Below are 24,247 nucleotides of genomic sequence, written 5' to 3'. Positions count from 1 at the left end.
TTAGAGAAGGTATTTTTTCCACACTTTTCCTAAGCCTGTAGTCTTCATGGGCTTGATCCAGCTCCATGGGAACCTTTCAGAGGACGATAAATCAGACCCTTGAGGTTTACACACAGAGAAAACATGAAATCACCTATGAGGTCAGGGGTAGGGGAGGTGGTGATTTCATTAGGGCGGCTCCGAGAGCCACTGTAATTAAAGCACCACCGTGTCTTGTGCAACGGTGTCCTTGTGCTTTAAAATGGGGGGGGGGGATGCTTGAACTAAACCTCGTTCAACGAGGTTTAGTTTAAGTGCCTCTGCCACCATTTTGAAGAGCATGGATACTGATGCACAAAATGCAGGAGGCGGCTGGAGCATGGTAATTACCGCACTCCAGCCGACTTGATTAACTGAGTCTGCTCTGACATGCTGTAATTACAGCATGTGGGAGCAGGCTCTGCGCTGGTGTGCAGGTACCTTGAGTTACTTAAGCATATGCCTAGCTCCTGCTTAGTATGAGTTGTGAGAGTCATGCTTCCATCCCCAAACTGCTACATAACTCCTGTTCTTCATTAAGATGCTGCTGCTCCTTTAACTAACAGAACGCAGTGCTGGCAAAATGTCAGTATTGAACAGAAATCAGTGAGTGACCATCTGAAATCTAAAACTACTTTATAAAGCTCCAACTTCCACCCCTCACTGTATAGAGTGAGTGAGTCAGAGCTGGCAAACCCAAATCCAAACTCCATTTTTACAGAATAAAATAGTCTGTAGATTAACAAATCAGTTCTGTTTGTAGACGGCCGTAGAGGACGGACAGGTAAATCAATCACAGATCAATCACTTAGGCTGACAGCTGAGATATCTCATTGCTAACAGCTAATAAAAAAACCATATACATGCACTTAGAAGTAGGATGTCCCTTCTTTAAAATGACAAGGCTGTCCAGATCTGACTTTAAGAAGGGGTTGTCAGATAGACTTTGGCTCAATTCTGTCTTTTTGTCAGTGATGTCATTCCCCTGACCTGATTGGAATGACATGTGTATATCAATGAGATTAGGATCCGCTCTGGACCTTTGGCCTCTTCTGGCTCGGACGTAGAATGCTGTTCTTTTTCCTTCATCCATGTAAGAATATGTTCCTGGTTTTAATTGCTGCTGGATAAAGGGTAGAAACTAGGAAGGAAACACTGAGCTTCAGTTACGGAAGCTGCCTTGTACTTTCATAGATTGTCAGGGGCTGGAAGGGACCATGCAGCTCATCGGGTCCAGTCCCCCTGCACTAGGCAGGAAAACACAACTGGGGTCAAGTGACCCCAGCGAGGTGACTGTCCAGTCTCTTTTTGAAGATTTCCAGGGTAGGTGACTGCACCACCTCTGGAGGGAGTTTATTCCAGTCTGGACACCCTGACTGTAAAGGAGTTTTTCCTGCAACTGAGCCTGAAGCAGCTTTCCAGGAATTTGTATCCATTGCTCCTGGTCTTCTCCAGGGGTGCCCTGCTGAACAGCTGTACTCTTCATGTACTCCTCTGATGTAGTGATAAGCCGCTACCAGGTCCCCTCTCAGCCTTCTCTTCTGTAGGCTGAAGAGGTCCCAGTCCCTCAGGCTTTCCTCATATGGCTTGTCTTACAAGTCCCTGATCATACGGGTGGCTCTTCTCTGGACCCCCTCAAGTTTTTCCATGTCCTTGTTGAAGTGCGGTGCCCAGACCTGGACGCACTACTCCAGCTGCGGTCTCACCAGTGCGGAGCACGGTGGGAGTATCACTTCCTTAGTTTTGCGCGAGATGCAATGGTTGATGCATGCCAGTGTGGTGTTTGCCCTGCTGGCCACTGCATCACACTGCCGGCTCATGTTCATGCAATGGTCGATCACTACCCCAGGCCCCTTTTGGCCATGGTGCAAGTCAAATTGTCGCCACCAAGCCCGTAGGCATGTTGGGATTGTTTGCTCCCAGATGGAGCACCTTGCACTTCTGAGTGTTGAACTTCATCTGGTTCCGGCCTGTCCAGGTCTGCCTGTGTCTGCAACCTGTCTTCTGGCATGACCACGCTTGCCTATAACTTGGTGTTGTCCACAAACTTGGCCAGCGAGCTTTCCATCCCCACATCCAAATCACTGATAACAATGCACCGGTCCAAGCACCGACCCGAGGGACACCACTTAAGAGTACAGGTTTCCCTTGCTTTATGCATGTTCTAGATATGCAAATTCATTCTTACACGATGACCCTTTGTATACCAAAATATTGTTATATGTGAGATAAATTCACTCTTATGCAATGAGTGTGGTGGAAGCCCTTCAATCAGCTGCTTTGTGCAGTGCACTGTGGGAGTGACATGCTCCAAAATATGTAGCCTCCTGTGTGGATCTGTGCTCCTCACTCATCCGTGACATGTGTTTCTGTAGCTGCCATCCCCATTATGACAGTGCCCAGTGCTTGTGTGCACTGTCTGCTGTTGGCGAGTACCAAACTGTGTTGTAAAAGTGGTAGAAATGGGGATCAGTACAGTCAAGGTCTTAGAACGTATCCCTATTTATCACCTTGTCAAGTGGGTTCCCTGTATGCAAATTTAAGTTATGTGCCGTTTTCAAGGAATGCGCGTACTGCATAAAGTGAGGGAAACCTGTATTGAAAACCAAGAGTTTACTGGAAAAGCATGACATGGACATCAAAGAAGGAGCACGTGCGTACATTTAACATGCACATGCATTTGTCACGGTGACATGGTCAGCCTTGAAGTTATTTATTTACGTTCCTATCTTTCCATAATCACTTTACACACAGAGGAAAGAAAAGGTTCTCAAATGAACAAAAACAGTATTACTGTATTTCACAAGTATAAGCAATCCTAAAATTTTCAGGAAACTGATGTTAGAATTGTCTGGCATGCTCCATACTAGTCAGAGTAACTCTTTCACTGAAGGTTGATTTTTTTTTTTTTTTTTTCCCATTCGTATTTCTAAGGGCAGAGCAAATTCCCCTAAGCTAAGATCAAAAGCACTGCCACTGACTGTAAGCACTACTGAATTGTAGTCAAGTGGAAATCAGTCTTTGCAAAAGACTAGGAAAAAGCCTCATCACTGTTTGACAGCCCTACCCCATAAATCACGCTTGATCTCCAAGTCGTGTGTAAGCTGGCTAGCTACAAAGAGCAAACCGACATTGTTAAGGAATTATGAAGCCAACTCAGTTTGCAGCCAAAGCTCCCATTGATCAATACTTTAAGGCATGTAGTAAACACAGAATTGGGTCACACTTTCTTTCTACATAAGGTCAACAAGACTGGTTACTGGGACACATCAGTGGCTAGAATAATGTCAGAAGGTTCAATGAAGTTTATCTAGTAGGAAGCTGTCTGATGATCAATGAGTATGTAATTTAAATAACAGGTTTTTATACATACTTAGATACACAGCATTTAAAATAATTGACTTGAAGGTTTATCATTAACTCCAAGAGAGTTGATGCTTGATGGTCTCAACTCATCTGAAGCTGATGGAAAAGTTAAACTTATAGTTAAAATCCACTAGCTATATGCAGTTAAGGGATTTTTCCCTAGTAATCTGTAAACCAGGAACTTCAAGGTAGAAGTGTGGCATGAAGAAAAGAAACAATAGGATTAGTGAGAATACAGTCCAAAAAGAAAGATACAGAAGGTACTTAGATTCCTTTTCTCATGGCTAGAAAGAGCAATATTCCCACTGGTTTCTGTAAGTGTAGAATAGGACTCTTTATTAATAGTCTTATAGATAATAACTTTGTGCAATTGCATGCAATTCACTCTTGGTAAACAACCCATGAGCAATTTGTGCTTTTAAAGTCAATATTGTAGCAGTACTCAGTCACCACATATTTAATACTTAAATGTATACATAGCGCATACATTATTTATGCAGAAACATCTACAGGACTGACTATCCACAGAAAAAAAAATGTGACAGCCTAGCAGCGTCAAAATCCAGTTAGATTTAATATATTACCTGAATTACTCAGGTAATGATAACATTGTTTCCTGCTAGTTTTATTTCTGTCCTGTCTTCTCTGGCTCAATCATTAGAAATAGAGGTGCGCCAATACATTGGTCTCATATCGGCTCTGCACTGATACGAGGAACATTGAGAGCATCAGCAATTGGCTTTCTTTGTCTCATGTGACCCATAAATGCCCCATGCATGTGCACAGCTGCAGCATGCACAGGGCCAGGAGTGCAGCCTGGCCACGTAGAGACCAGCCTGGTCTAGCTGGAAAGTCTGTTTTAGGGGAAGGGGTGAGAGAAGGGACATGGGGGGGGTGTAAATCGAGGTCCCCTGTGATGAGGGAGTGGGAGTGGGGCTGTGGCAGATGCTGTCCAGCCAGGGCAGGGCACAGCAGAGCAGAGCGGGGGATGGAGCTGTGGCTTGTCTAGGAGATGTGGGGTGGCTCCTGCTGCACACTTCAGGAGGCCTTAGGCCCCCAGATCTGTGCATGGGACAAGGGTGAGCTGGGGGCAGGACCAAACTCTTCCTGGTGGGGGGGGGCTGAGCTGGGCTATGCTTGGGGCAGATGGCAGTGCTGGGAGCAGGGGTTGCAGCCACCCCAAAATCTGCTGTAGCCCTTACTCCATGGTGCCACCACACACCCCAGATGCAGCCTGACCCAGGCCCCTGCTGGGAGGAGTCCGGCACAGCCCTGTGTACAGATCTGGGGGTACTTGCCCTTCCAGGGTTTGTGCAGCAGCAGAAGCCGCCCCACCCTTCCCACCCTGTGCCCCCCGGACAAGCCATGGCTCCGTCCCATGTCCTGCCTCACCCCAACGGGACAGCACCTGCCCCTAGCCCTGCCCCAGCCCCAGCCCCTCTCTTCCTCACCCCGGAAGCCTAGATCTACCCCTTCTCTCCCACTACCACAGACTTACCGGCTGGACCCAGCTGCTCTCCACACAGTGGGGCTGCATATTGGAATCGGATTGGTATTAGTCAATATGGCTCATTAAAAATCAGCCATCTGTACTGGCTAAAAAAAAAAAAAAAAAAAAATCTCCATCAGTGCACCCCTAATTAAAAAGAACCACTTCAAAACCCTTTCCATTTCCCCCAGAGTTTTAACTCTTACTCTCAAACTGCTCACAGTCTGACAAACAAGTGCCAAGCCTGGATAAAGATTCGTGGTCAACAGAATAACCTGGAGGTGGAATAAGTTACAAGGTTGTTACCATTATTCCTTCTATTGTGCAGTATATGGAACCAGCCCTTCTGCAGTCTTACACAGCAAAAAAACCCAAAAAAACCCACACACCTTCCCTGCTCCATGACATCAGTTAGAAAATGCAACAAGACAGCCTTAACAGTAAGGAGATTAATATAAAGAATCTATAATAACCTGCAATAAAACAACACCCATAGTTGCAGTTCCTGTTTGTAAATGGCTGCGTCTCACATTTGGGATTCATTCTTAGTAAGTGTTTGCGTTTAGCCACATTTTCCAGAACAGTTCAGACAAATGCAGCGCTTAGTAGGCTATTGCACACTCTGTATATCTGTGCAGATTGAAAGGCTGGATTCTTCAATGCTCTCTCGCCAGCTCCCACTGAAATTGGTTGACCTAGATTCCAGTTTGGCAACATATTTAAAACGGGGGCCAAGTTAAGGTACTAGGATCAAGGTCTTGCTGCAACTAGAATCAAATTATTTCAGACAAAAACCGTACAGACAGCCTGCCATGAAGTCTTGTGTTGGGGGGCACACTCTTGTAACATGGTAACATTAGAAATAAGTAGAAAAATGTTCAAGTGCTCAGACACAAATATGAAAAAAAAAATGATAGAAGCAGTAGCTTGTGTATTCCTAGAATCATTTTTTTCTTTAGTCATACATACAGGGTAGGACATTGTAAATAAATAGAGCAGCTCACTTTCTGTTCAGAGAATGTACACATAAATAATTGCAATATACATTTGAAAACCAAAAAAGACATCATAGTGCAAAAATAAATTATCCAACAGAAGTTGTGAACATTATTATACATAATGCTATATAAAACCTGAACCATTTGGAATAAAAGACTTTGCAGTTCACTGAAATAATGCATTAACATTATTATTTCTGCTTCACATTAAACTGCACAGATTTTGTTTATCTACTACAAAACACTCTTAAACTTTTGAAAGGTTTATGGCAAACAAGATCACTTTTTGTTCTGCTATATAACATTTATGTTATTAATTTAGCAGTACAATAATTGAATAAATCTCAAGAAAGTTAAGAGTTCAAAATGGAAACTAGCGAAGCATCCATAAGTATCCTTTGCTCTTTATATTTTATTTCCTTTGAAATTCAGGCATGAAAATTTATCCTGCTTTGACAGGTCAATCTGTAAGACATTATTGCAGTTAGATGTAGATACAAGAAACACTCCACAGTCAAGTCAAGTATTGCAAGAGGTTTCGCAGCTCTCTTGGCATCACCGTGATCTCGTACGAGACATGAACATAAGGACACGTTTGATGCCATTCAAGCGGTCTTTTAGGGATTTCATGGCAAGGAATGGAAGCTGAGCTCTGTTCTCAAGTGGAAGGACAGCAAGGACCCACCAGCACCAGGCAGGGCCATTGGGGTTAGCCTGCAACAGAAAAACGAAAAGCACAAATGATGATGCAGGAACTGAGATGTTCTCACAGACTTAAAATACTGTCAATAGAAACCATGCTGTTCCATAGCCAGGTATCCTCTCCCACCTGCCCAAATGCCAAGCCTAATAGCTTCTGGGTATGAGATGGCTCGAAATGCAAGCCAAGATCCACCCTCCAATTTTCTTCTAATACTGGGGTGTTTTAAAATCAGACCTTTTTCTGTTTCTAGTGATACATCTGTAGATAAGGTCTTTAACTTAATGCATGTCTTTATAGGCTTACGTCTTTATATTTAACTTCTGCTAGAAGTGGGAGTTCACAGCCCTTCTCCTTCAGCACTTTGTAGCTGTTTAACAGTAGCTTCAGTTTTTTTTTCCCCCTGTCCAATTCCTACTGTCCACCTGACTCTAGGACAGATTCAGCCAGGTGCTAAGTAGGTGCCATTCCACCAAATCCAAAAGGGATTATTTTGTTCCTTTACATTAGTATTTCTCAGGAAGTTCAGAGGATTATTAAAATATGAATACCAACTTGCTCAGCATTACTATAGCAGTGATTGATAGCAGCACAATTCTGAGGTACAGCACTTTATACAAGATAAGTGAAGAAGGTCTGGATAGCCAAAGAATGAGAAAATTCTTCTCTGTTTATTATGGTGTGTGATAGTTATCGAACATGTAATTATTTCTGACTAAGCACAAAGTCATGCACCTGTGGATCAGGATCCTTAGCTGGCATTGGACCAAAATGACTGAGTATTCGACTCTTGAGTGCTTGCTTGAGCGAGTTAAACCACGTGTGTGCCTGCTCGTACACAGAATCATGTAAAACAAGTAATTCAGCATACTCCTGTCCTTGCACCTGAAATTGGCAGAGAAGGGGGAGCTGGAATTAATTCAATTGGGCTTTTCAAAGAAAGTGCTGCATACATTGTTAATTCTTTTGAGATTTCTCAGGGAATCCTGAAAGTTCATTCTTTACTGAGCAGTCCCCAGCCCACTTACTTCAGGTTTTTCTTATATTCTAAAATAAATCCCTTTGCAGATTCAATGTTTACCAGGTTAGTAAATCCAGTCACTGTTTACTAGAGTTATAGATTGAAATCTAATGCACAGGTCCCCAAGTTCTTTACATTGGAATCTTTCTTTAAACAGTGCTTTGGGATAGATGCCGTCTTCCTTTTTCTTTTGGGGGGGGGGGGCGGTAAGGAAGAATAGTATAGGTTTGTACAGCACCTAGGACACTTGAGGAAGCTATACTATCTTTTAAATTCAGTGGGCTCCATGTCATACTTATTGTTTGAACTGAAGTGGTCATTGAGGCCACTGACAGATACACAGGTCCTGCTCTACCTCTGTCTGTCCCCCACCAGCTCCAGTGCTGTCTGGAGAAAGGACATGGGGAAGGAGGAGGGCAAGGGGGAGCTGCAGATTGGAGTTTTCCCAGCCTGAACTGAAGGAGAGGGGGCAGGATGGGACCTCCAATCCATGTCCCCCCATCCTCAGCTCAGCCCATAGCTCACTCCCCCTCCCTTCCTGCAGACAGTATAGTGAGTGGGGGTTGCAGCCCAGCCCTGATCTCACTGACAAACTGACCCTAGGGAGCAGAAGTTCCCTAAACGCACTCTGCTTTGGAGCGCCTTCATCTGAACCTTCATTAGATGAGGGTTGACTTGTTGCACGATCAGCTATTTTTAAAGTGCTCTGCAGCCGTATCACTTCCGTCTCAGCATGGCTGTAGAGTGCTTTCAGGGGGCCGATCGCATAACAAATGTCACTTCTGCCAGCGCCCTCACTTCAGTGGAAGCAGGCCCGATCAGATCATTGTTATAAACACAGACCTAAAGCACCCTCCGGACGACGCCAAATACATACTGTGGTTTTGCTTGCCATCTGGCATGTACCGGGTTATTTTGTGCATGTTATGAAACAAAATATTCTGTCCTTGAAAGGGTTTCAGCCACAATTCCGCTGCTGTACTCACCTTTTGATCCTCAATGTACTCAATATCTGCTGTATTATATCCGTCACGCTGGCTGTGCTGTATCACCTTAAACCTTCTCTTGCCAATGCTGTCTACAACAGAGCGTCCATCAGCAAAGAATTCAACGCTTCTTATCTCCAGAATGCAGCCGTAATCTGCAAAGCTATTTAATCATAACAAGAGCAAGTAAATAAGCCTATTCTTTTCAGACTTAGTTCTGCATCTCTACTGTACAGCCACTTCATCGTATAAAGGCCTTGCTAGTGTCAGTTCACTGTTTTTACATCACTCTTTATTACTTTACCTCACATTATATATACACACAACACTTGTTTTTAAAACTACATCTTCAGGAATATTCAAGCAATTGACCAGATGAACATTTCTCACCTTGTATTTTAGAACACATTATTCCTTGTACAATCGCATTTCTAACGTAACTACAAATGGTACTGCTTCAGCTGCTCTGGATGGACAACTCGCTTCTTATTCAAGTTCCGCAATTTAGATGCATACATTCAGCAGGAGTCTAAAGCCTGTACAGTTAATTACAATAAGGACTACGGAAGCTAAATTTACTAAGTCATAGTAAACTTCACTTTGTATCGAGCAGGCAATGCAGACTCTGATGGAACAGGCAAGTCATCAAAATAGATGCGGGGGGGAGGGGGCTGCTGCAAAGGAGTGTGTATAAGATGGGCAGCTTTGAGTACTTGCTGTAAAAAGGCATAGCATAGATGCTCAGCCAATTCAGTATGGAGCCAATATATCTATTTAGCAGACATTTTATTTTGAGAGTAGATGTATAAATCTGACTTGATAATGACACTTTGTTTTCAGCGTAAAAAATCCTTATCAATCCAATTCAGTTGCTGGTATCAAAAAACACCAACTAAAAACCACATAAAATTTTAACAAAAAGAAACTTTCATGCACTGCCCAGTAAAAAAAAGGTCCAGAAGGTACTTTCCCATAGTATCAGAGTCCAATAGCTGACTAAATTTCAAAAGACAGAATTAAACACTTAAAATGAATAATTTTGACAGTTACATTGGACAGGATAACAGATATTAAATCTTCATGCTTCAGAAAAAGCCAGTTCACCATTAACTGATGGGTTTGAGAAACTTTGCCCATTGGCAGATTATTCTATAATTGTTCCTATGTTTTAAGTTTCACATTCCTCTGAAATGGCTGATCAGAGGGGCTGTCGATAGAAACGGACTACTGCGTCTAGTGGAGAGGGGCAGTTTCCCACCGGCAGGACATTCTGCTCACTCACCCCTTGACAGGATCCCCGATGCACATGCCAAACTGTTTGGTGCCAGTTTCCATGCACCTTCGAATCATCAGTCTATAACAGGGCTCAAAGATGTGCAGAGGGCATGGAACGGTAGGATAGGCCATTGTGCAGACAAATATAGGAACATTCTTATTTAAACTGTAATAGAGGGAAGAAACAGGACCCTGTTATATTAGTATAGCATGAACCAGTTTCTAAAAACAGAGAAGTACAATGTACAGACCTAATTTATTCAATACCAGGATTGCTTAAGTTACATTAACTGGCTTTGGGGCGAGAATTTAGAAAGAAACAAAAAAACCAAACAAAAAAACCAAACAAAAAACTAAACCTCAAAAGGAAATCAAGATTTCTACTCTATATAAAGGCTATTAACTATTTTGCTCAGTTTTCTACTTGGCCTGATATATTGGACATTGATATTGCGCTGTAACTTGTGGAATTATGATTTGTGTGGAAAGGGTATATTTAAAGTTACTCTTTCCTGCTTTGTAGGAAGGAGTCTTATACCTATAGCTTGTATTTTCCTTAAGATGCCCCCTACCCTACACACAGGTTCCCAATTCACATGTTCCAATGAGTCTCTTGTGCAAAATTTCATTTCTACCCAACTCAACCTTCTGATCTGCATCAAAAAAGTCAACAGAAGAAGTCAGTGTCACTACAACACACTGAGAATTATGGCCTTAAGTTTCCTCTGGTTTTCAATTATCACTTGCAGCCAACTGGAGGGTTTAGACACCCTGCTGCCAAATACACAGTAGGTTTAAACTTTCTGAACTGCCCTCTGACTAAAGGGAAACAGAGTAAGATCCTTCATGATCCCTTATGGCACGTTCCATGGCAATGGGAACTATTCAATAGCTAGCAAAACTCATGTCAAAGGCTTGCATTTAAATGAAATGCTTACATACTTGGAAAGCTCTGCAATTTCCTCTTCATAAACTTTTCTTCTTTCAGTGAGTTCCTCTGGAAGATACTTAGCGATCAACTCCTCCATCAGTACTGTCTTACAGTATTTCCTCATAGCCAAACACTACAACAAGGAGTCACAATTAAGCAATTATCAGACAATGTCCAGCAATGGCTGCAGTACTAAATTTGATTGACCCATGCTCAGTGTAGTTGTCTGTGAACAGCATGTGTCACCTCTATTATAGATTAGAGTCACTAAGCCATTTCCTCCTTGTGACGTCCTTTAAACCCCCAGTGACCTTCCTGTACATCTAATGGGCATTTAAACACATGCAAATCACCGCAGTGCTGGGTGCTTTGAAAAGCGCCTGGCGCTGCAACACTTAATTGTATAGGTGGTGAAACGCATGCCAGTGCTGAGGAAGTGGCAGTGGCGCACGCTTAGTAAGTCTATCCCACCTCATCTGTTCTTTTCAATTTATACCAATTACATCTGTATGTTGTTACCTCAGAAAGGCCTTCTTTGCACAGGGGGCATTTTGGGTTGTGATCTAGGCATCTTTCAAGACATTTCAGGCAGAAGGTATGTCCACAGGGCGTGGTGACAGGTTCATAGAAAAGCCTGGAACCGAACAACCAAAAACAAAAGACAACAATATCGTGTAACAAAAATAAGAGAAAAGGCTGTCACAAAACAGCTTCTTTTCAGAGAAAGTCAGTAGTTACGGTTTTCTGCACTGCTGGGGGACATTTGTTCCTTGCTTATCGTTTTCTCCCCACCTTGAATTTTGAATGTAGTTAACTAGGGAGCTCCCTGTTGCCTGGCCAGTGTGGAAGGGGGTGGCTGAAATCCTGGCTTTGCTGAAGTCGGTGGAAAATTCGACACTTATATCAGCGAGCCCAGAATTTCAGTTTTTGTCTCGAGGGTGAGGAGAGTCAGCAGAAGATAGGACCTTCAAAGGAAGAATTAAACATAAAGGCCCCAATTCTGAAAACCATTATTCGTTCAGTCGGCAGCAAGATTAGCTTTACATACCCGACCAAACACAGAACAAGACTGTTTGTACTGCTAGGACATACAATTTAATAAAATAAAAAATGTCATTGCTAAATCTAATATTGGGAAATTTAATTTGGTTTGAATACAGAGCTTTTACCTTTGAATGCCCCTCAAATATAAATACCCAATAGATTCATCTCCCTTCAAAACAATACTATGCGTGTAGGCCCCTGTTTTTAAAAGCTATTTAGGATCTTAACTCCCATCCATTTCATTGTAATTTTATTTTCATATTAATTGCCTCTCTTTTTGGCTAAATTTATGTTATATATTCTAAAGAGATCCTTTGCAGGTAACAAGCATCCAAATGTGAAAAATATGAAGAAATGTTACAAAGATTTCTCTCGTTTGTATATCAATAACTTCTCAAACTAAAAAGGGAGATATTTCCAAACCTTTCCCTTTGATTTAAAAGTCAAATAGGAAAAGCAAAACAAACCAAAAACCACTCTAAATATTATATCCTAACAAGCGATTGATTCAGTTGGACAAAAAAATAATTCAATTGATATAGTGAAGTCACTTCTTAAACCACAATAATTGTTTTCTTTTCCCACAGAGATAAACCTGGTTGCTACTGTGTGTGTGGAAGCTATATTCATAACTTTAAGCTTATTAATTGCTTCCTCACACAAAGTAAGTTTAAGCAAATAATTAGCTCAACAAAAATGATCATAAGCAGTTCATCACCTCTCATTAGCTGCTATAGATACTGACATTTAACAGGGAAGCATATGAAAAAGTATCCAAAAGGCCACAGCAATCTTGTTGCTAGTCAGTTATATAATCCAAATCTCCTCTAGGTCAATTTTTTAACAAATACCCATTTCTTTTAAATACTTAAAATACCAAATTCTAAAATACCTTTCAGTTAGTATGTCTGCATATTTAAATATCTTAGTTATGTACTTGGACCAACCTAGCTTCACACGACGGCACAGAACAGGAAAATGCTTGTCAGATACACCGTCCTGATCCAGTTCTTACAGCAGCTAATGGGAGTGGAGTTTTGCTGTCAGAGCCGTATTGAACTGCACAAACCAGAGGTAGGTATATCATATGGAAAGGCTTATGAATACAGCAACAACCAAATGCTTACTCCTTCACAAGAGACTCCGTTACTTTTGCCTCTGCTTTTTGTATGCCACTGAATTGGATACGACACCTTTGCTACTTGGGCAAATTAAATAGGCTAATAACAGCTCCTGCAGTTAACTGATTAATAGGTCAGTAGGTTAGTAGGCATTTAATCCAAGGTATCACAATTGCCAAATCTTAGATAAGGTATATCTGAGTTGCACAACACATAATAACTATTGCAACCAACATGCATTAGTAGCACTGGGAAGAAAAAGGCCCTGCAACAGGTTCCTTTTTGACACAGGTTTTTATATTCAAGTCGTCTTAATGCTCAGGAGTAATGATTCAGGCTATTTTTTGGTTTTAACAGGGAATACAAATAAGCAGGACTAATTCATTCTACTAAATACGTCTGAAAATGAGTTTGTAGAAAACCTCACAGTTTTATTTATATGGGGAACTGGGGGGGGTTTGAAGGAGTGCAAGTGTTTTCTTGGCAGCAGTAAAGGTTTTGGAGCACATGACTTAGGCTACAACCTAGACTTCTGATCATCCTTTTGCTTTTAACAGTTTGTTCCAAGCAGAAAATCAACAGTTTCACCACATCTTTTTTAAGGCTATTTCAATTTGTTTTGAAACAGTTTTAAGCATAGGCAACTACCTTTTCAAACAAGAAAACCCAACCCTAAATCCAGATTTTTTTTTTTTGAGGCCAGGGTGTTCCCACCTAGGCAAAACGAGCCAATCAACCACTGACTAGAGAGCTTTGTTTGCCTGGAAGACCTGAATATTGCTGTTGCTACACTACACTAATTTACGTGCAAACTAAGTATTTATATAGACATTTACTTGTCAAATATTTCTGTTAGTGGGGGGGAAAAAAAAAAAAAAATCTCACGTGGCTTAATTTACACTAACTGCCAAGAATGAGTGGTGGACTTGTGTAATACATGGGGGGGAGTCTGTGCATCTGGTAAAAGGAAATCTTTCAGTCATGTTCCACAATGCATTTAAACCCAACAAACTTGGATGTCCTTTACCAAGCGCATATTATTTCTTAACCTGGGATACATCAGAAGATCCCTATCCACAAACTCTTCAGAACCAAATAATTAGAAACGCGCATGGTATGGGACACAACGTTATACAGAAAGCCCTAGTTTCCAAACCAGAAAAAGAAATAGCCAAGTAAATTAGACAATGTTTGTAGATCATATCAGTGGAAAAGATATAGCTTTAAACATATCCATTAGAAAATAATGGCTACCTCATGCACAAAGAGCAGTCCAGGTCAGATGGATCCACAAATTCAAATGAAATGTGGTGCCCAGCATTAGATCCCTTGGCATCTATTGTGCCTATTATATAGTTGTGAAAAAAAAAATTGTATTAGAATACATAACCAGACAGTGGGGGGAACCGCGTAGCATTTCAGAGACAATGCTTTATTATGTGTTTGCAAATACATCTGATTTTTAACTGTACTGTGATCAAGGACTGCATTTATTTATAAGCAGTTTTTGAAATGTTAGAATCATGAAATGGAATTTGCTGCACAAGTTAATCTTGGCATAAGTGGGCCTGACTCCATTAGCCTCAGTGGAATTTGGTCCTGTGTTGACAGAGTGCGGCTACAACCCCACACTCAGCGTTGGAAGCATGCAAAAGGGCCAGATGTTCCTGTTAAATCAATCCAAGTCCATTGAACAGCAGGAGAATCAGACCAAGGGTTTCCATGATCTTGGTGATGTTAGGAAAAAAAAAGTAATTCCAGCATCTGTGCCTTGCAAATACAGCAAGTCAGGCATTTTAAAACTTGATTTTATTACTGTTATCAACCATATACGGCACTGGTAGTTGTCACGGGACTCACCGCTCAGCTGGTAAACAAAGGCTTGGCCTAATCTTTTTTGTCCCTCTCTAGATTTATTAGTGTAATTATTTTTACAGGGGGGAACAGGAATAGGGAAGAGATGAAAACTGAAGTCCAAGATTGGAGCTGTCTAGTCAGGCAAAACTCCCATCAACTTCATGAAAACAGGAGTAGGCCCTCACTGAACGAAACAGGTTACCTTTCTTTGTGCGCTTGCAGGGCACCTCAGCACTTCTCATGTCTTCAGAGCAGCACTTCCTTTTCAAAAGGTTGCATTTCTCAGAAATGAGAAAGGCAGACTCCGGGACAGACGCATGTGTGTTCTCAGCTTCTGAGCAGTCTCTTTTAATCTCCGTCACTTGCACTGATTTTCTCAAACTAGTCACATTTTGCTCCTCGTGAGCAGGAAAACTCTTTTTGTGTTCCACATTTACCTGGATGAAAGAGAGGATCATACATCAGGAGCACAACTCCCCTACATTTTCATTCTGCAGACAACTTTGCAAGAGAAGACTCTCTTCACAGACCCACTTTCCTGCCCAGCTCCCAAAACGTTTTCCATGTTGTGGACCACCAGGAAAGGCTCCACAAACCAGCGGCTCACAGATTGAGAACTGTTGCATCAGGGCCTTCATTTCAATTGATATCCCTTTCCCACCAGAGCAGTCTTCCCCTTCTATCAAAAGCTGATAACATTCATGGTAACATTTCTTTGGTTTTATAACTTGACCATAAAACTTGAGTCATGCAGAATTTTATTGAAGACTCAGCCTGTTAGTCATTATTACCTAACCTATGGAAAAATCCATCTGGCTGATTTTAGGTTCAGATATTTCTGGTTTCAGAGACTAACACCGCATGACTTATTTTAAGGGAGAAGCATATGCACAGAACAACTAATACAAAAAAAAAATGCACCTAAAAGTCTGCACAAATAGTTAAAATGGGTTCATGGCATATATGCTTTTTGGCCAGAACAAGTCATAAACCTAGTACTTTTTTCAGAGTACTTTTTAATCCTACTATTGCCATATAATAGTCATGAGAAATAGCACCTAACCAACATCACCAACCATTTTTCATGTCAAATAAAGGGACCAATTTCCCAGGTGAATTTAAATGTATACGCCGGAGGTCAAGTTGTTAGGCACCAGAATGGTATGTGATACATGAGGGAGAAAAGGGGCCAATTACCCCCTTTTCTCCACAAATAACCAACCTCATGATGGGATGGCCATTTTAAAAGTTTCCCTTCAGAAAGACCAAAATGCCTCTGTAGGAGACCACCACTGATTAGGGGACTCTTCAACAAAATTACATTTTCCAGGGATTGGTAAAAAGTTATCCTACAGCTATGAAGGCGCGTACATTCTCAGAGTACCAGATATGGATGCTCTAAAGATAGTCTCGATGCAAACACTTGGGTTTAAGCATCTACAAGTATTAGCAAACTATGTCTCCAAATCAAACGTATGCAAAGCCCACATCCTTATAGTGGGCTGTACCATAGCCTCCAACTGGAATGAATTTGGAATCTAAATCTATACAGGAATACTACTGCTGGCCTATCACCATTATGGCCCAAGCCAAACCTCCTTACATCAGAAGCTCTCAAAGGTTGGAGATATCTGTATTCCAAGTTTCATAATAGAGGTCCTTCTCTGTTATAAACATGGAAAACTGAGAACTTCTGTTAATCTTATCAACAGTTACGGCAATTATGACAAACTAGAAAAAAGTAGAGGGAGGGGACCCAGCCCATATAAGGATAAAACACTCTTTTTTGAATTCTAAGATGACCTTCCTTTTTAGGCATCATTTGAATGAACCCATTAAATAGCAGCTTGCTGCATCTTGCATTTTTCATTCCTAAAGCTGTTCAGCTTGTTGCTAACACGTGTTCTGAATCTCAGCACAAACAAATCTGAGAAAATACATTATTCATTCTTCCAGATTTTTTTGGGGGGGAGGGGGAGGGAAAGACTCTCCGAACTGTACATAAACACACAGCAAAAGTAAGAACTACACATCAGAGTTTAGCTTTACCTTGAGCAACCTTTGTAGATTATGGCTGGTGCCTCCAGATCCCACTGAATTTAGAAGGCTCCCCTTTAATCTAGAGTGAGGTAACAACAGCTGCAGGATATCGGGTAAGTGCTCCTGAGCATTTCCCGGGATGGGTGAAAATAAACTAAGTAGAAGCTGTGGTATAAAACAGAATACTTCACTACTTAGTTCTTCCCTTGCAATCTCTAAGGGAAAGGGTGGGGACTGTGGGGAAGGGAACAGCTGCAAGAAGCACCATTGATTTGCAAAAGCATTTAAGTAGTCCTGGCAAACAACTGAGTAGGTCTAGGATGGAAACAAAACAGACACACACATAGGTGCAACGTAGGCTCAAAAAGCAGAGGCTTCATTTTCAGAATTAAATGTGCTGATGTGCCGTTAAGGGAATGGTGACATATTTATGAAAATCCACTAGTTCTGAAGTCTAGAGTTTTATTGAAACCTCACCCGCAGTTACTGCTAGAAGCATTTAAAAGGTTTCTTAAACAAGGGAATGCTGAGTGCCATAATTCCCACTGGAGACACTGGAAGTTGAGGGCATTCCCACGGGTCCAGGCTTGATCAAATGCCTCTCACTATGCAAACGGGGATGTGTTCAGGGAGAAAGAATGGGAATACAGCAAAAAGTTGCAGATGAAAAACATTCAGGGCTTCTGCATGTCAATGCAAATGAATCTCCAACATCCAGTAGCAAATTGTTGGCTGTTAGTGTAGTGCAACTTGCCAAATGACCACGGATATAAAATCTCAAGCAAGCAGGGTTAAAAAAAAAAAAAAATCCCTGCATTTTAAAAGGCCACAACAGTCTCACCATGCCTCTGGTCTGATCCTGCAGCATTCATGTTTGAGAAGACAGCATACCATGTATTAGTAATAGTCTTCTGGAAGTCAAAAGAGATTCCTCATGTGAGTATGGGCTGCAGGATCAGACTCTCCCAAGAGTAATGTTAATGAAGGCCACCAATTACACTGAGCAGGAAAAAAAATCAGATCTGCATTGGAAGGATTTGCTAAAAGCAGCTATGTCACTGTTATGCAAACAGCTTTGGAAGTAATCCAATAGATACTTGTATCATTGATATACTCTCCCTGTAAGCAGTTCTTCCCGTAACAAAGAGCCTAGATTATCCTCAGGACCCTACTGCTGAGAAAGAAATAGCTTTCTTGGCAAAGGCTATTTTGACTGTGAATCTAGAAATGTATCAGTTTGTTACATCTTCCGGCTCTGACCCACAGGAAGCATCACCTCATCACTATGAGAGCCCTGCTTGATACAATGACAATGCATGAGACTGCATTTTAGGGAAGGAACCTGCTGACAGGCCAGGAAAACACAATAACTATTCCATCTAGAGTTGCACACAAAACATGGAAGAATAAGGCTGAAAAGTGTCAACTGTCTGGAGCCCACCGACCGTTATGGGCACTTATTCCAACAGTTTCACCCACAGCGTTTAGAAAATCCTTCTCATTACAGCGCTCATCCCAGAGCTTTTTTCTTTAGCCCAAATCCACCCAACCAAACGTGGGTTGGAAAAACTGGTGCAAGTTTGTATCAGGACAGTAAGGTGTGGGTTGGTTTTCACTGCAATGACCATTATTGCAGAAATTGATTGTAGGCACAGTACTGTAACAAAGATTACTTTCAACCAGGGCTAGCCAACTTCTTAGCAGCTGGGGGCCACACACCAGAGGCTGCCCCCACAGGGCCATGCCTTCCCCATCCACCTCCCCAGCTGCGAGTTCCCTTAGCACCACCTGGGCAGATGGCTTTCCCCCTGCTCCCTACATGGTGTGGCTGGGCAGGGCCCCCACCCTGGCTTCACAGGCTCCCCCAGCACTGCAGGCTGTCCTGCAGCCTGGAGAGAGAAGGGAGTGGGAGGCCAAAGAACCCAGCTGCAGTGGTGGCAGAGTGCTGAGGGCAGCGGTGGTGGTGGCCAGGGGAAACAAGTGGGGGAGGGTGTAAAGATGAGCCCCTTGCAAGCTGCAGGTAGCCCGCAGGCCATCAGCTGGGCAGCTCTGCTTTAAGCAAGACAAAAACGGCAAGCACACAAAAGCGCACACACCACGGATGGAAGCCACGAGAGCTAACAAATGGAACAATTTCTAGAAGTCTTTAAAGTAGGATTAGCAATCTTGGCAGTATCCCTCTAAAGAAAAAACACAACAGACGCTCCCTTAGTTTTGTTTGTTACAGGAACAGGCTTATTTCAGATCTGTCGTATTGCCTATTTATCATTAGTTATTAGTAACCTCATAAGCAGTTTTTAAAATAACACTTGTCCTTTGTTTCCTCTGTTTCCTCTCATGCTTTCTCCATGTGCTGATGCTCAGAGCCACATCAGCGGCTGTGGAAAGAGTGATGCTGCTCCCAAGTGGAGTTCTAACGGTGCTGCTCTTTATTTTTAGTCTATCAGTTGATACAATATTAACTAGATACTCCCTCCTCTTCTCCAGTCAACAGCACCCGTCTAGGGTGGGAAATGTGAATACAGGGAGTCTGGGAGTCTTCTTAGCTATACTAGCCCTCCACTGATTTTTAACATCTCTGTATTTCAAAGCTACAAATCAGACTTTCTACCCACTGGGGGTGGAGAGGCTCTCTTGCTATTGCCACTTAAGCTGTGCCTTAAGTACAGCAATGGACACAAAACAATTTGAACACACAGGAACAGCACTGCAGACCATGTTTTCTCCAAGCCATCTCTATGTAGTAACTTCTGCTTTTTTTTTTTTAAGAGCAAGCAATTATCAATATGATAAAGCAGTGAAGCTGCACAAGAACTCACCTTCTGAGCCTCTGACTTGGCTGTCTTGTTCCCAATATCCAGGGCAAGGCAGAAGAGAAACTCTCTTAAAGCTTCTTCTGTTTTTCCCAAGTTGGCTAATGCTTGTCCTTTCCTTAAGCGACCCTGAGAGAAAACAGGTCCACGATTCTAGTTTCTTTTCTCTTATCACATTTTTAAAGCCCATTTGATAAAAACCAACAGTTTAAAATGTGAAAAACCAAAACACTTTACTGTGCTGAAGTTTAAATAAAACTCGGCACAAAGCAGCATTAGAACAGTCTGGGTTACCAACATAGGGTCAGAGTTTGAGCTTCCAGCTAGAAACAACACAAACATTTTCCATATTTACTTCTCTTGAGAGAATATCACCTCCCTGCCTCCCACATACACGTTCAAGTTTACTTCACAGCATCTGGACCCAGTTGAAGGCTGGTACCCTGTCACTTTTCAGGACCCTCCTTTATCTGGGGAGAACACTTTAATCTGTTTCTCAATGCTGCCTTCTAGACTGGGGTGGGCAATTATTTAGGCTCAAGGGCCACAGAGTTTTGGTGAGCTGTCACAGGCCAGGTCAGCAACCGCCCCCCCACCAGTCCACAACCACTCACCAAAACTCCCTAAGTGGCTCTGCTCCATGCTCAGCCAGGTGCCTGCACTAGGGCTGCAGGTGGGTGCGAGCAGCATCCAGGAGCAAGATTGGTGGGACGCCTGTCCCTGCTCCCAGATGCAGCTCCCTGCCTGCCCATGGCCCCATCCCGTTTGCCTGGCCACATGCCCTGTCCGCATGGGAACCAAATGGTCTCCAGGGGGATCTTGGGATCACTGGGCAGTGACAGCACAGGGCTGGATCCTGGAGCAGAGCCACACTCTGCTCACCCGTCCCCATTACCGGTGCCCAAGTAGATTGTAGCTCTGTCTCAGGCCCTAGCCTCATGCTGTCACTGCCATGCGAACCCAGCCACACGCTCCTGTCCCGCTCCTGGGTACTGCCCCCTGCCCACCCAGAGCCCCCTCCCATCCACCTGACCTGTGTAAATCCTGCCCCGATGGTGGGCATGGGGCAGATGGGCCAGGGCACCTGGGCAGTGGAGCTGGGTCCAGCAGCTGAAAGGAGCCACTGTGCTGGGGCTGCCGGGGTCACCATGCTGCCTCAGCCCCGCTATGTGCTCGGGGTGATGTTCCTGGCTGCATGCACAACCCAGGCTGCCCCCGTGCCTGGACCGAGCAGGACCCGCTTCAGGCTGGACAAAATCCCTCTGCAGGCTGGATTTTGCCCACCCCTGTTTTAGACAGCAAAAGGAAGCACAGTGCTTGACTTCTGGCATAACATGTAGATCTGACCTCCTCCAAGATCACAGGCAATTATGATTATTGGATCAGACTACACTAAGTGCATGCACTGCTCCTTACTTTAGCCTTTTCCTGACTCAGAGAACTCAGTCAGATCTCCATGGTGTGCTGGTCTACTGGTCTAGGGTCTTAGCAGTGTTGTAGCAGCTCTCTGGGTCAGCTCTTCCTTCCCATGGCACTCAGCAAGCCACTGGGATAGCCAAAGATTTCAGCTTTAAAACTCACCTTCAACCAATATGGCTGGAGCCTACATGCCATTTCTGCATCATGCAGTGCATCTTCGCAGGCTTTCAACGTAGAGTTGATCTGGGACCGGTTGCTATATAATAAGTAGTCATTTGGAGCTGTAACCAATACAAACATTGACCTGTTATAATGCCTGGAATAGCACATAGACCTGTTCTTTACAACCCTTTTTCTAAAATGATCAGGGAAAAAGCATTTGCATCAGAAGAGCAAGAATTATTTAAACAACCAAGAACTCAATCAGGCACAACAGCTCTCTCGGGTATTCTAGCCATAAGAGGTCTGATTTGAATTACATAAGTGATGGAAACACGGCAGAGAGAACATCCACAGCAGCTCGGAAACGTTACCCGCTTAGGCGGAGGATCAGATTTTGGTCAATTTCCATGAACAAAGATTAAAGATGACATAATTATAACGTTGCCATAGGGAAAGCAGGAATTTAAATTAACTCCCTTTACAAAGGGGTTAGGATCAAAGCTTTGAAAGCGACACATTGGGGTCTTTTGAACCTATCATCAGTCAAGGAAATTAAATGAGAACTACCAGGATCAATATTACCTCACCCCAGCCCTGCTATGGGATGCAATACCTGGTCCTAGATTAATGATCAAGCCTTTGAAGTGATCCTTCATCACAATGAGATGTTTACCTTCTTTTTAACCACCCAATTCCTGTTTTAAGGCCTAGATTCAGAGGAAGGGGGTACAAGTAATCAAGCAAAACTTCTGGCTGCACAATCCGGGTAGGGACCAGCACTGCGTGACTACAACTCCCGTGCAGTGTGGAGCGGCATCTTTCCCTGCTCCGCCAGGCGGGGAAACTCTCTCGCTCTGGTCCGTACCTAGCTGGGCCAAGCTCCGGGGCTGCGACCGGGAGGCAGGTCCCCCTCCCAGAGCAGGTCAGGGGGCTCAGCCGGGGGGACGGGACAGGAAACCCGAGCCACCCAGCCCGGGGTCCGGCCGCCTCCCCGGTTACACAACGGCGCGGAGGGGGAGGGGCCGCGCCGGGCCGGGCCGGCCGGCCCTTACACAACGCGCTGCTCCCCTGACCTACTTCCAGCGCTTACCCAAGCTGACGGCCTCGTTGTACTTGTGCAGCGCCGCCTGCGGCTTCCGCTCCCGGTACAGGACGTTGCCTTCGTGCCGCAGCTGCGACGCCCGCGCCTGGCCCGGGAACCACTTGGCCAGCAGGCTGCTGAGCAGCACGTTGACGCGCAGCGGCTGCCCGGCCCCGGCGCCGGCCTCGCCCTCGGCCCGGCACTGCACGCAGCGGCCCGCGGGCCCGGCGCGCTCCAGGCAGCGCTTGCAGAACGTGTGTCCGCACGGCAGCGACACGGGCTCGCACAGGAAGCCGTGGCACTTGCGGCACCTGAAGACGTCTCCGTGGCGCGGCTGCGGGGCGCCGCCGCCCAGCCCCTCCCGCCGCCGCACGCGGCGCGCCAGGCCCTGCACCAGCCGGCCCAGCTGCTCGGGCCGCAGCGGGCGGCGGCGGCAGGCGCGCTGGTACAGCCGGCAGGCCTCGGGCAGCCGCCCCCCGCCCGCCAGCGCGTCGGCCCGCTGCAGCAGCGCCCGCCACTCGGGGCCCGGGCTGCCCGCCTGCGAGCCCATGGCCGGCGGGGCGGGGCGGGGCGGGGCCGGGCCGGCGGCTCCGCTAGCGCGAGCGACCCCGGCGCCCACAACCCGGTCGCCCCATGCCGGCGCAACTGCCGGCGCCCGGGCTCTGCGAGCCTTATATACGGCGCGGCGCCACGTGACCCCGCGCGGCGCCGCTCATTGGGCAGCGCCCGCAGAACGGTTACAAAACCAGGCGGTTTTGTAACAGCGTTCAGGGCCCGCGGCCCCGCCCCGCCCGGCAGCGGGGGTCCGGCGGCCAGCCTCGCCACCGCCGCGGGGGGACCGGGCGGCAACTGCGAGGGGACGTTTCTAGCAGGTAGAGAGCGGCGCAGCCTCTGCCGAGCCCAGGGCAGCAGGCGGAGACCTGCCCCGCATCGCCTCACAGCGGGACAGTAGCAGCCTGTGGAGGGTCCCGTCCCCAAGTACCGCCTGGTCCGTCCCCTCTAGCACAGTACAAACCGCTACACTTGCACCGGGGTGGGGGTGGGGGGTCTACTTGCTTGCACCGGTGTGTGTGTGTACCTGTGTGCCCAGTGACAGGTGTGTCTCTCTCTGTGTTTACTAGACACACACACACACGCACCTGTCACTGTGCAAACAGCTAGACAGACGCACACCAATGCTGTTTGCACAGTGACAGGTGTGTGTGCATCTACCTGTTTGCACAGTGACAGGCCTGTGTGCACATGTGTGTGGCTACCTGTTTGCATCTGTGGGTGTGGGGGTGTATGTAGCTATTTGCACAGTGATAGAGGAACAGACCTCCTCTGCCTTGGAGAGTTTATAGTCCAAACAGGTGGGGTCAAGTCACATCTGTGATGGGGGACACTCGAGATAATTCGGTTGAATTCATTTTTTTTTAAGTGGGTTAGTTGAAGTACGCTAAAGCCCTGTTCGGTTCTCTTATTCGAAACGCAAGCGCCCCTAATTTGATTCTGTTTACTTCATTTTTCAACGTGGATTAAGCTAAATTAAATGACATTCTGAATAAAAGTAGGCACAGACACACAAATGGCATATCACAACAAGGTAAAGTAGAGAAGTAGCTCTAAGTGGGGACCTACAGCAATGGCAGGTGCTGGCCCCTGCCTCGAGGCATGCTCTTACCTTGCACTATCTGAAGGTACATGCTGGAGTGTCTCTCTCTCTTGCCGCTGTCTAAATGAAGGTCAATCAAATTAAGGCTACATCAATTCTGAAAAAAAACACAGTCTAACACATCAACTAAGGGTGCAAGTTTTAAGTGAATTCAGAGTGACTGTCCCTGAGTGGTCCTGCACTGACAAGCCCTTGCAGGTCAGTATTAGAATCATAGAAAATTAGGGTGGGCAGGAGGCTGCATCTAGTCCAAGCCCCTGCTCAAAGGAGGA

The 24,247-nt window shown here is 44.8% G+C and overlaps 1 protein-coding gene and 1 long non-coding RNA gene across 3 annotated transcripts in view; one reads left to right on the top strand and one right to left on the bottom strand.

The window, feature by feature from the left end:
• The window catches only part of LOC149858064 (uncharacterized), a 58,730-nt gene that overhangs the window by 25,333 nt on the left and 9,150 nt on the right, over positions 1 to 24,247 (top strand). The gene's annotated exons all lie outside the window — the stretch shown is intronic.
• On the bottom strand, positions 615 to 22,950 carry LONRF3 (LON peptidase N-terminal domain and ring finger 3). Of its 2 annotated transcripts, XM_090060332.1 has the most exons (12): positions 22,331 to 22,950; positions 21,241 to 21,359; positions 19,666 to 19,788; positions 16,856 to 17,011; positions 15,009 to 15,243; positions 14,204 to 14,294; positions 11,304 to 11,418; positions 10,796 to 10,917; positions 9,861 to 10,019; positions 8,579 to 8,741; positions 7,307 to 7,456; positions 615 to 6,585 (listed from the first exon to the last, which is right to left on the bottom strand). In XM_090060332.1, exons 1-12 carry the CDS (start codon positions 22,869 to 22,871, stop codon positions 6,427 to 6,429), a joined length of 2,133 nt encoding a protein of 710 aa, XP_089916458.1. In that variant the 5' UTR covers positions 22,872 to 22,950; the 3' UTR covers positions 615 to 6,426. The 2 variants fall into 2 exon arrangements, with proteins under 2 accessions (XP_089916458.1, XP_089916459.1); XM_090060333.1 differs by lacking the exon at positions 16,856 to 17,011 and having other exon boundaries at positions 617 to 6,585.

This window comes from Crocodylus siamensis, chromosome 8 (genome assembly GCF_052110815.1).
Source record: "Crocodylus siamensis isolate JL-2025a chromosome 8, ASM5211081v1, whole genome shotgun sequence".
NCBI lineage: Eukaryota > Metazoa > Chordata > Crocodylia > Crocodylidae > Crocodylus > Crocodylus siamensis.
Note: the sequence above shows the minus strand (reverse complement) of the source record. Positions and strands in the feature narration are given on the sequence as shown.